This window comes from Esox lucius, chromosome 8 (genome assembly GCF_011004845.1).
Source record: "Esox lucius isolate fEsoLuc1 chromosome 8, fEsoLuc1.pri, whole genome shotgun sequence".
NCBI classification, from domain to species: Eukaryota; Metazoa; Chordata; class Actinopteri; order Esociformes; family Esocidae; genus Esox; species Esox lucius.
The window spans coordinates 8,940,149-8,953,063 of NC_047576.1; the positions used below are offsets into that span (position 1 = coordinate 8,940,149).

General features: G+C 43.5%; 1 protein-coding gene across 1 annotated transcript; it reads right to left on the minus strand.

Moving 5' to 3' along the window:
- Positions 1–183: 183 nt before the first annotated feature.
- On the minus strand, positions 184–12,173 carry axdnd1 (axonemal dynein light chain domain containing 1). Its single transcript, XM_013135105.3, has 25 exons — positions 11,796–12,173; positions 11,373–11,554; positions 11,027–11,130; positions 10,767–10,869; positions 10,160–10,245; positions 10,016–10,072; positions 9,822–9,930; positions 9,262–9,383; positions 8,586–8,726; positions 7,999–8,103; positions 6,667–6,787; positions 5,701–5,802; positions 5,328–5,494; positions 5,165–5,234; positions 4,731–4,965; positions 4,018–4,234; positions 3,700–3,793; positions 3,344–3,540; positions 2,625–2,715; positions 2,215–2,337; positions 1,808–1,888; positions 1,445–1,570; positions 1,242–1,333; positions 940–1,070; positions 184–568 (listed from the first exon to the last, which is right to left on the minus strand). Exons 1-25 carry the CDS (start codon positions 11,902–11,904, stop codon positions 447–449), a joined length of 3,087 nt encoding a protein of 1,028 aa, XP_012990559.3. The 5' UTR covers positions 11,905–12,173; the 3' UTR covers positions 184–446.
- Positions 12,174–12,915: the final 742 nt, after the last annotated feature.

The following is a 12,915-nucleotide window of genomic DNA, read 5'->3' on the forward strand; positions in this document are numbered from 1 at the left end:
TGGAGTACTTTTTCACCTAAATGTACATGGCTCTGACTGATTGAAGTTTGTCAAATTGTGTGTTTGTTTCCTCTGTAAAGAACTATAAATCAGTATAAACTTAATATTTTATTGTATATATTTCTTTAATGAAAAATGGACAACACTGCAAAACTCCTAAATAAGACTATTACACATGGATAAATACAGCGAATAATAACAGAAATAATAGTGTATTGTAACAGTATTATTAAGAAGAACCACAAAGTACATTTTACACCATAACCTTCTTGTAAGGACATGATTGCTTAACAAATAGAGTTCTATATACATAAGCACTCTAAATAAGCAAATTATTAAATACTATTTTATATACACACCTACAATATTTAAAGATTTTACTCTGGATTTATTATTTTTTCAAATACAAAGTAACCAGGGTTTCTCACAAGTGCTGAAGCTACTGTTCAACGTTTCTTAGGCTTAGGTTGTTTCGGGCTAGTTTCAGGCTTCTGACTTACTGCTTTTGGTTCAGGAGTGGACACTGTGACCTTTGGCTTGGAAGCAGCAGCCAAAGACTTCTTGCTCACTGCAACACATTGTATGGATGAGTGTCCAAACCAACAGCATGGTCCAATCATAGATGTTTGTTATAGTGTTGCTCTATCACAGAGGTGAGGTACAGTGCTGACCTATCACAGAGGTGTGGTACAGCGTTGACCTATCACAGATGTTTGGTACAGTTTCTACCTATCACAGAGGTGTGGTAAAGCGTTGACCTATCACAGATGTTTGGTACAGTTTCTACCTATCACAGAGGTATGGTACAGTGATGACCTATCACATAGGTGTGTTACAGTGTTGATCTATCACCGATGTCTGGTACAATTAAGACCTATCACAGAGCTGTGGTCCAGCAGTGACCTGTCATATAATGTGAGTGTTACGGCGTTGACCCACCTTTGTGCTCCAGGCTGGGCCTGCCCTGTAGCTGTCTCTCCAGGTCCTGGATCTTCTCTAGAGCAGCCTGGAGAGCTTCCTCTGCCTTCAGGGCCCTTTCCTCTGCACTGTGGGCCCGGGCCTCCGCCTCACTGGTGCACAGACAAACACACTCAAATGGAGTATACAGGTGCACACAATACAATACAGCACGAGTGCAGTCGTTTGTGATAAACTGTCACCATAATTTGTGTTCACTTCCCAATGCATTACCCCAGACATAATTCCTAAATGGGAGCTGTTGAGCGGCAAATTAATCTTACAGTAACTCATTCTGCAGAAGCTCCACTGTGGCCAAAGCATCAAAGGCTCTCTGAGCGTTAACTGTGTGTGGACGGGCCACCATGTTTTCAGTCTGCCAGAGGGAAACAAAGAACATTTGAACTGTGGATCATAGTGCCTCTGGCTTGCTATATCAGTGTGTTCAAATGATACACTGGCCAGGCACCAGGGGCCATGTACATACCCCGGTCAGCTGAACAGTATCCTTCCCCAGGGTTTGCTCAGTGATGTTTCCATCATGGCCGATCAGCTTCATGACAGAGCTGGTGAGTGAGCTCTCCGTGGCCTCGTCTGTGTCCTCTGCCTCCCCCTACAGGTTAAAAACAGCTATTGCAGACGTGGCAAAAGTGCAGTCGATGGCATAATCTGGGATATGCCATCGGGACATAGGGAGTAAATACAATAATAGCCATACATTTAATTGATTAGAGAGTAGGAATCTTTGAACGCTTCTTGGGACCTGAAATAGGAGACAGACAGCTTTGTTCCACGGCCAGTTGAAATCAGTTACAGCAGTCGTTTCTAGTGAAGACTTGTATTAACTCACCATGTGAAATAATTGCATCCGACTGCCATGGTTCTCCTCTTCATCTAAACCCTCAGCTGGAACCACTGCCGGTAGCTCCATCTAATGACATCACCAAAACAAAAAGCCTAGAATAAATTTGACAACCCACTGGGTATAAACATGACTAATTTTATCCACAACAAATTCAAATTCAACAAAAAAAAAATAGTATTTCTTTCTTGGCATGATGTCAATTCTGATTGGATTTTGAAAGAACTCAAAGTGAATGAATTGTAGAATTTGGTTAATGAATTGGAGATTTTTGTGTGCAAAAGAACTAGAGGCTGAAATGATGTCAGTACCCAGACGGGTATTCTCCACATTAGGCGGCAGCATTGTAATGGTAATACTGCAATGCTCACTGGAGACCACGTTCTAAGCATTACATTGGGAAGGAGCGCCGTGGTGGAACAGGGAACCAGGTTCAGTGTGTCACGCAGCTCCACAGGACGGCCCTTCATGTCGGACAGCAGGATCTGACAGGACTCCCTCCACTCCCCGCACTCCCGCTGAGGAGTGTGTACGCACACACACCAGAAACACACACACACACAAACCAGAAACACACACACACACTCACTGGTGACTTTGTTAGCTCGCTCTACATAAGTGTTTCCCCACTCCTGGACACAGAGTACGGCTGGTTTTCCTTCTTACCAGGGACTGATTTAGACCTGGGAAACAAGGTCATAATAATTAACTACCAGGCAGAATAGAAAACTTGCAGTACTCTGGGTTCCCAGGCTTAGTAGAAAACCAATGCTCGACATAGAACTTCCTTGTAGGGGTTGAGTACCTGTAGTGTGCCAAGCTCATAAAGTTGGTTCTCTGTGTCGTCCTGAGCCACGCTTCTCTGAATCTCCTCCTCCACTATTGCCTGGCAAGAGCTGCCCAGAGAAAACAAAAGCTCAGTTAGTGTGAATCTTTGAGCAGTCTTCCCCATCCTTCACACAGGTAAAGAATGGCTCCGTGAAGTGATGTTACCATTAGCAGCACCTCATCGCACCACACCAATTTTTTGCTGCGGGAATTACAGGTGTCGATCGATACCAAAATGTGTATCTGTGCTGAATTTTTGTTGTTAAATATTTATTAGAGACACAGTGTTTTGTAATATCAATAATCAACCTTACTGGGATCTGAGGTCGTATCCGATCAGAAATATGGCCAAAGTTAGGTATAATTGGATCTAAATTGTGTTGAATATTGTGTTGGACTCTGGATATGACAGTCAACCACATAATATCTTGGATACCAGATCGGCTCAAGGATAATGTTAGGTTTTGTTTTTGCTTGTTTTCTTTCCCGCAGCCTGTCATTGCTTGCACCTGTGTCTTGTTTGTCCTTGTTTGCTCCCTATTTAGTCTGCCCTCTTCTGTTAGCCAATTGTCAGTCATTGCATAGTTTATCTGTCCCAGCCAGCAGTCTGTGGTTTCCCCTTCCTGACAGTTTTCTGTTTGTTCTCACCAAAGCCATCCGCAAACTCTACTAAAATTGCATAATAGGCTAATTTACCTAGTGATATACTTGGAGTAGTTGTCCAGTTTCTGGGAAAGGTTCTTGGCGTCCTCCTCTAGCAGGGATACCTCCTTGAAAGTGAAGTTGTTGGCCCCAAGGAGAGCGGCTTGCGCCTGGTTGTCAGAGTGGTCAGGCACCAGCTGAAGTAGCAGATCTACCATCCAGTGTGTGAGCGCTGTGTGGATGGAGTTGACCTGTAAACACAGGGCACAGATATTATCTAGATGTAGTATGTGTCCTTAAAAGCAGGGCACCATCAAGGTGGTATGGTGCTATTAGACTTAAACATACACATCCCAAAAGCAGAGAAAAGTAAGTGCTATCCAGCTAAAAGCTAGGCCAGTCTCCAGTACCTCCTCACACAGCCTGCGGTGCTCGCAGTCAAAAAAGTTGTCTTGTGTCAAGATGAACTCCCGGAGGGTGTTGAAGACATCGTTCATCTCGATCCTAGAATGGACAAAAATGTGTTTTGCTGGGTCAAAGGTGTTAAACGAAAGTTTGTTTGGCAAGTCAACAGTCATGACATCAGGTCAGAGTTAGTCCAATTAAATACATGTTTTCCCCACTTCTCTATGGCCCATAGTCTGCTCACATGTGGTGGAGGTTATTAAAAGAGGGAACATGGTGTTATCAAGGACACAGTATGAGCTTCCAAAGGTGGCCCAACTCACGGAAGATGCGGTTTGTGCTTGAGCCTTTCTGTCTCAGGCTGGGTGCTTTGGACGAGCCTCAGGGCCTCCTCCGCCAATGAGATCCAGCTACTCAGGGCCTTCTCCAGCTTCAGCCAGTCACAGTGGGGCAACACCTCGGTGCAGCCAATCAGGGCCTTCATTCGGGTGGCCCAGAGTTCCACGAAGCCAGCCAGACTCATCAGTTGCTTGTGGATTCCTAAACCATGGAGGACAGTTAGTAAGGGATGAAGGCAGGTGGAAAGCTGTGGTCTAGATCAGTGCTTTTCCAAGTCTGGGTCCCTAAAACTTGATCCACTTCATTCTTGATGATAATTATATTTTGAAAAATATTTTTTTGTTAATAATACTGCTACTGTATTAACAATAATAGGAATATTGTACACTTTGAGAAGTGCCTTATTAAAAAAGTGGGTCATCTGAACAAAACTTTTGAAAACCACTGGTCTTTACTATGGACTGACTAGTTGAATCAGGTATGTTTTAACTGGGACTAAAACAAAACACTGGACAACCAGTACTTTGCGCTAAAAAAATCTAAACCTGTTCTACAACGCAAGTGGAGCCCATTTTTAGCAACATGAAACCAAATAAACCAGCTAATAAACTAGAAATAGAATCTACAGTACTGGTATTTTCAGTCAAAATCAGTGTTCCATGGTGATGGGCAACATATTTTCTATTTCTATGCTCACCGCTCTCGCCGTTGATGCGTGTACCCAGCTGCTTGTGAAGCTCCGTCACAGCCAAGCCCATCTGCCTCATGGCCTCTTGGCCCTTAGGGGGGTCCCCGTCTGGGCCTGGGTGTCTCCTGAACAGTTGGAGGCCCACCTCCACCCAGGCCTCCTGCAGTTGCCCCAGGATGTTGAGGGTCTCCTGGTGGGTGAGGAGGTCCTCGCCCCCGTAGCGCTCACACTGGAGGGTCAGGGTCTGGAAGATGGGGTGTGTCACTGGTCAGTGAGATAAATTGAGCAGCGTTCTTCAATCCCGTTCCTGGGGTAGAAACCCACAGGGCGTGCAGGATTTTGTTCCAAACCCAGTACTAAGACACCTGATCACCCCTTGATGGCTGTGTAAGTGATTCATAAGATGTCACCAGGAAAAGTAAAAAAAAAAAAAGAAATCTTACATTTGACCATTGTTTCAAATCTGCATGAAGCTGTTCTTCTGAGACTTCTTCAGATTTCACATCCGGGCTCCTACAGTCCAAGAAATGACAGTAGCTTGGTCACATCAGGTTAAGAGTCAGTTTCCAGGAGTAGAGAGCCACTGGGCATTTCTACTCCACGTACCTGGTGCGGGCTCCAACCAAGCTGTGCCACTTGGCGATGCCAGCCTTTATGTCCTGTATCTCCACACACTGCTGGCGCTCCCTTTCTCTCAGACTCTGCATGAAAGATGTCAGCTGCTCCTTCCAACGCTCGGTCAGCTCCATGACACGATTCAGGTCTTCTTGGTCCTATGGGAAACAAAGTTACAATGTTATCATTGTGTTTAAACAAGATCCAACACAATTCATTCTGTTTGGTAGCATAGTGTATATGAATGTGATCCAGCGAACATGTAAAACTCTACAAAAACAGAATGCTGCATAAATATCTAAATGAATCAGTCGATTTTGTCAGAAAGTCTAATTACGGTCAGCAGATTGACAGTGTGCAGTACCTTAGACATCAGGAAGACTGTAAAATGTTCTGCAGTTTTGGTCCAGGTCTGCTCGCTGATGTGAAGCCTGTTAGCCAGCTGAATGTTGTTCAACTTTATCACCTGAGATGGAACAACAACCCAACTATTTGGTTATGCATACAGCAACAGGGTCTTGTTCATAAGTGTAATTCATCGCCAAACATTTAGAGATTTTTTTGGTACTGTAGCTTCTTTCTTTTTTATATATTATCCCGAATAACACAGGCTGAGGTTGGGCTCCAGTCTTCTGCTGCTGCCTGTTACTCTCCTCCCCTTCACTTAGATCTCAAGTGCTCATATTGTCCTTATTAAGATAGCATTCTATTGTATTTTAACATGTCAGGATGCAGATGACGCTACAACTGGATGGCTGACATAGACTCACAGACAAACCGACATTTCAATGGATAACCAGGCAGACAGGGGGGGGGGGCAGAGAGACAGGGGGATGGATGGATGACAGAGACAGAGCGAGGCATACAGAGGGAAATAGACAGACAGACAGATGAACAGACAGGGACAGACAGATGAACAGACAGGGACAGACAGATGAACAGACAGATGGACTGACAGAGACAGACAGACAGGGACAGACAGATGAACAGACAGGGACAGACAGATGAACAGACAGAGACAGACAGATGAACAGACAGGAACAGACAGATGGACAGACAGGGACAGACAGATGAACAGACAGATGGACTGACAGAGACAGACAGACAGAGACAGACAGACAGAGACAGACAGACAGAGACAGACAGGGACAGACAGATGGACTGACAGAGACAGACAGACAGAGACAGACAGATGAACAGACAGGGACAGACAGATGAACAGACAGAGACAGACAGATGGACAGACAGGGAGAGACAGATGAACAGACAGATGGACTGACAGAGACAGACAGAGACAGTTAGATGGACAGACAGACAGGGACAGACAGACTTTGAGGGCCAGGTTGTAGGTGACTCTGCTCCACAGGTCCCTCTCGTCCGTCAGCCTGGCCACCTGTCCTTCTAGTCTCCTCCTCTGCATCTCATACAGGTCATGGTACTCCCCCACCATACTGAGGACACAGGTACCTTGAGGTCAGTGGTCATTCATCGAAGTACTCATAAATTTCTTCCCACTCATCAGTCACATGTGTACATACGGTGCCTTGAATTATTGGCACCCTGCGTCAATATAAAACAGGCTGTAGAAAAATGTCAATGCTGTTTAATGTTCTTTTCGATCTTACACTCAAAAGATCATATCACTCTAACCTTTAACTCAGTGGAAACTGTTTATGCTTTGGATTGTTGTGATGTTTGAAAACCCCCAAAACGTCCCAGTTGTTGGCAGCCACAGACAGATGTTAGCCTAAAATCTCCTGGTACTTGATAGAGTCCATGTTGCCAATGTTTAACAAGGTTCCCAGGGTATTTGGAAGTAGAACAGCCCCACATCACAGATCCACCACCATAAAAGTGGGTATACGGTTCTTTTCTCCATGACCATGGCTCTTTTTATGCCAAACAAAGTCCCAATGACATTGCGCAAACACTAGGCCCTTATTTTTCTGGTTTGGTGACAGTAGAAGCTTCCTTCTGGCAATCCGTCTAAATATTTGTTGGGCATGGAGGTGGCGCCTAATTGCAGTTTTGGATACTCTGTGACATTATAGCCATTGGCTGATTTGTGAAGGTAAACAACCGTTTATCTCATTTGATTTTCGTGTTTTGTGGCTTTTCCCATATTGGTGGATGACTAAGGGAGTATAGTCTGTGTCACTTCACATTTATACACCAGTGAAACAGGATATCATCGATAACAACACAACTTCCTAAAACTTAGAGGAACTTAAAAAATGTCAATCTTAATCGGAAAACAGGTCAATTCAATTTTGTTCATAAGATTTTCTAAGGGTGCCAAAGATTGTGGGACGCAAGTTTTTTTTAATGAAATAGTTACCAATGACAACTTTTTTTTTAAAAAACACTCAATTAAAGGTTAGATTCATATGATTTTGTATGTGTAAGATCAAGTTGACATTTTCTAACAGACGTTTTTGTTCAGATTTACCTTGGGGTACCAATAATTCCGGAGGCCACTGTATCATGTACTGTACATAGTATTTGTGCAAAGTTTGCACAACTTCACTAGGGGATAGAAGGAGAGGTGATGGAAAACCATGTTGAAGACAACATGCACAGTTAAAAACATGAAAAACAGCAAACAGGGACTGTGCACTGCATGAGACAGCAGCAGGGAGTTGATGGCCAGTCATTCACTTACTCAGAGTTTTTCTGTGATTGCTCCATAGCCTTGGCCAGCTCCAACTGTGCCACCTCAGCCTCCTTGGACACAATCTCGTCATTCTCCCTCATCTTGCACAGCTCTCTGGAGGGCACACACTTATTAATCACAGAATTGATGTGTGTGTGTGTGTGTTGTGACAGTACGGCCTCAGGGTGGATTCTGGGACCCAGTAGCAGCCCCGCCCGGTGTGTGAGTAAAGGGGAATCAGGCATAACAGGGATGACCTGTGGCAGAACCGAGGCTGTTTGACAGGACATGACGGCCAAGGAAACGGCGGTGAGGAAAAGACAACAATGACTTGTTGCTTACTACTTCTGTTGTTTCACTTTCCCCTTTAAAGCCTGTTAGTTTCTTTTGGTATTTAGTTTTTTTTTTATCCCCTTTGGTTTTGCCTTTGGCCTTTTTTTGTATAATTAACAGGAAGATAACTTCACATAAAGAACATAAATATACTGACTTTGGTTTCCTGGCTTATTTTATTCCCCCATTCCACTGCAGAACTACTGTAAAATGACTATTCTGGTCCAAAATACACACACACACACACACACACACACACTGACGTGTTGAGCTGGGTAATGGAGCTCCTGAAGCAGACAATCTCCTCTGTGAGCCTGCGGTCTAGGGCTCTCTGGGCCAGTGTCTCTGTGTGGAGGCCCTTCAGCTGCCTGGGGATCCGATCCAGAAGGGCTGCGTACCTCTGTCTGGGGCCACAGAGACACATGCAGGGACACAGTTATATTGGGACTCTCCCCAAACATTGGAAGAACGCTACTGGGCCACCATGTGGACTGGCTGAATAGATTATACCAGAGTAAATGGTAAATGGGTTATATGGGTTACTCTGATTGGGAAAACTGATTGCTTCAACAATGAAACTAGTAGAAGTAGTTTAAAGCGTAATAAAGACCACTTTTTTATACATAAACATATTGTTGTATTTATCAACATTACATCAGCACAGGAGATCTGCAGAGTGGGTGAATTTTGGGCATATTGATGTTTTACTGAGTGATCAACTAGCAAAACTCCAGTGGCTTTGTTACAACTGGCCATGTGTGTTCAGCTACCCCACATATGCTCTAATCAACAGGCCAAGTGTGTTCAGCTACCCCACATATGCTCTAATCAACAGGCCAAGTGTGTTCAGCTACCCCACATATGCTCTAATCAACAGGCCAAGTGTGTTCAGCTACCCCACATATGCTCTAATCAACAGGCCACTCCCAGCAGACTGACCTGAGCTTAGCCAAGAGCTGTCCTCTTTCAGCACACTCCACGCTGACCTGTCTGATCAGCTCATGAAACACAATGTTGTAGATATTCTGCTCCACGCGCACCAGCTCCAGCAGGCCTTGCATCTAATAGTGACATAAATGGTAGTAACATGATATAACAGTAACAGATGTCTTGTTAATAACAGTAACCTAGCGGATGTAATATCATTGACATTAACATAAGTAATGTCAGTTACCAAACATAATAGATGTCAGAAACAACATGTAGTGCCGGTAACAGAACGCTGTAAAAGAAACACAGGGGTGTATACCTGATAGCAGGGAGTCCCAAACATCTCCTTTGGCCCCCCAGACACTTCATGCTTTTGTTTTAACCCTAAACTAGCACACCTAATTCAATTAGTAAATCACTCACCTCTCTTTGGTTCATTAAATCTGGCGTGCCATTTCAGGGTTAAAACAAATGTGACCTCCCAGGGGGGCCGCTGTGCCTGGGGGCACAATATGTAGGGAATAGGGGGCCCCCAGGACTGTCCCTGTGTCTCCAGTGGTTGATCCTACCTGTGAAAGTCCTGTCAGCTCCTGGTACTCCTGGTTAACACCTGCTCTGTCCAGCATGTCATCCATCGCCTTCATCAGCTGCACTGCCTCCAACCGCCCGCTGGGCCTCCTGTGACACACGCCCACACGTATATGGCACCCGCGGCTTAGCCGTTCAGAACACTGCATGTTCACGTTATCCTGCTCTCACTTACATGGATGGAAAGACTTTCAGCCTCCTTTCGTCATCCTCCAGCAATACTGTGAATGTGCTGAAATAGGAGAGAGGAGGAAAAGTCAGCTGATCGACTCAGCGCAAGGAAAATACTGTATAAAAAAACAGAACCCCCTTCACTCACTCATCGTAGCACTCCAGGCCTTGAACCCCTTTGTTTTTCACAATATGATATTCCTCTGGAATGAGGCTCTCCATAAGGCTGATGTCCTGGAGAGACAAAAACAAAAGGGCCTGTGAAACCAACAGTCACATTACACTGTCTGTTAATGACTGTGTCTGGTTATCACGGTGTCTGTTAATCACTGTGTCTGTAAATGACTGTGTCTGTTAATGAATGTGTCTGTTAATGAATGTGTATGTTAATGAATGTGTCTGTTAATCACCGTGTCTGTTAATGACTGTCTGTTAATCACAGTGTCTGTTAATGACTGTCTGTTAATCACCGTGTCTGTTAATCACTGTGTCTGTTAATGACCGTGTCTGTTAATGACTGTGTCTGGAAACCATCAAATTCATTGAATACGATCACACATTTAACGGTACGTTTACACGTGAGTCATTCAGGAGATGCTCTTATTGAGGAAACCTTACATTGGAGAGTGGATACACTTTCAAACATTTTTTGGACCCCTCCGTAGAAATGAAAGCCACAACCCTGGTGTTGCATGTGGCTTGCTCTACCAAATGAGCTACAGGAAACCATGGTATATGCAGTTGGGCCTGCTTGCCTTCTGAATGGCCTGTGGGTTGGTTTGTCCCCTTTTAGTCATGGGGGGCAGTAGAGTCCTCTCCCTCTGAGAGACCATTGCATCACAAAGAAAGGAGATGTCCCTGTATCAACACACAGTGGCAAACACAAACAAAACAGTTATAGATAGAAGACAAGAAAAGTATTTCTCTGTTTGTAGCTGGACAGACATGCCATGTCGTTAGTCATATCAACTAACATAAATCACTACCAGAACAGTAAATTATGTTTGTACTACACCTTCCCGCTCCAGTCAGCGACGTTGGTTGGTCAAGAAAATATTTGTATTTCTTGCGTCTCACTGGGTGATGCCAAATTGCGTCAATGCGTCGCATTCCATGGACCTAAAGAGGGTGGTTCAAAACAACCATAGATGTAAACATAAAACAATCTATGTACAATGTACTTCTATTGACACCCCATCTAACAAAATACAGGACAAGGCTTATTGGGACAATGTATCCAAAATGGTCCTAAATTCCCTGTGTCCCCCACGCTACAGGCCAAGCTTTAGTCAAATAACTGTCCATTTAGAAAAAATTGTGTAAAAAACCCTGGCAATTAACCCCTGCAAATAGGACCCTACCCTGAAGTCTTTGGGGGTCTTGGTTAGTTTTGGGGGTCCCAGCATATGTGGACAGATGGTAGAGGTAAGAGTGGCCAGGAGCTCATCTGGGATGAAATCATTGAACTGTGGTCCAGCCTGCATCTTCGATCCACCTGTTACTGGTACCTGTTGCTCATTTAGCTCAGTGAGTGCTGTAGTGGCTGAGGAGGAGACAAATAAAGAAACATTCAATATGTTCAGTAGCTCTGAACAGTCAACACCTATTCAACTAATTTAAAAAGTCAACGAGTTAAGTATGCTGCGATAGATGTTCTGCAAAAAAGGGAAATGTCTGAAATACAGTTTTATTTTTATTTTTTACATAGGCTAAGAGAACACTATCAGCCACACAACATAACATTAATTTGTGGCCTGAAATTTGACTCCACCATACTAGCTTACCTTCTTTGTCATTTTCAAGTGATTCGACAGAATGACTTGACTTTATCCTCCGCATCTCTGGTTTTGGTAAGACAGGAGGTGTTGGGTTTGATTTTATTGACGCTGACATCTTCAAGTTCTACATTTACAAAACGTATACAACTACTAGCGAAATCAAATAGCCCAGCTAATTAGCTACAGTACAGTACTGTACACTGTAGATCTCAAATTTGTAGGGAGTTGATACTAAAAGCTCGCCGTTTCAAAACACCTTTATTCTGCATTTCGTTGTTATATGCTCTCTACGTAAGAACATAGTAGCAAAGTGTCATTGTATAAAAGTAAAACGCCACTGATTAACCTCAGAGGCTAGATAGAAATATTTTATAACTCCTTGCGTTATTCCCTCTAGCGTGGAGTTGTTGCTATGGACGCTCTGGCAGGTGAGCCGGTCGGTGCCTGTGCTTAAAACAAGTCATAGCCATACTCCCGCGAGAGCTTGAAGCATTGGGTTTTCAGGGGTCTCAAACTCGCGTTCCGCGGGCCAATTGCGGCCCGTGGAACGATAGTTTGTGGCCCCCACCTTAATATGAAAGTTTAATGCTAGTGCCGTGAGTTTTATATGTATGGCATTCATGTTCAGGACAATTCATGTTCAGAAGAAGGTTAAAGAACTGTTAATACAGACATTTTAATCTGAATACAGCAGATATAGAAGACTGAAGAAACCACATATAGTCGCTGACTAGAGAAATCTAATTATTATAATTATTATTTTCATTATTATTATAATTATTTTCATAATTATAATTATTTTATTTATTTATTACTGATTGATTTTCTTATGAATTCTTAATTTGTTTATTTATTTTTTCATCTTATTTTGTGTTAAAAAATGAAAATAAAGAGATTTGAGATTATTGGAATTATTTTAACAAAGCTTTTCTTGTGGAAAACCTGATGCGGCCCAGCCTCACTCAAACTCTGCCTCCAGCGGCCCCCAGGTAAATTGAGTTTGAGACCCCTAAGAACATAGATAATAGAACAGCTATGGTTTAGAATCATAAGATTCCAAAAAGGTTTATCTGCAGACCGCAAGTTCCTGAGTTCCTGAATATTAAGATATTGAATATTAAGTTAC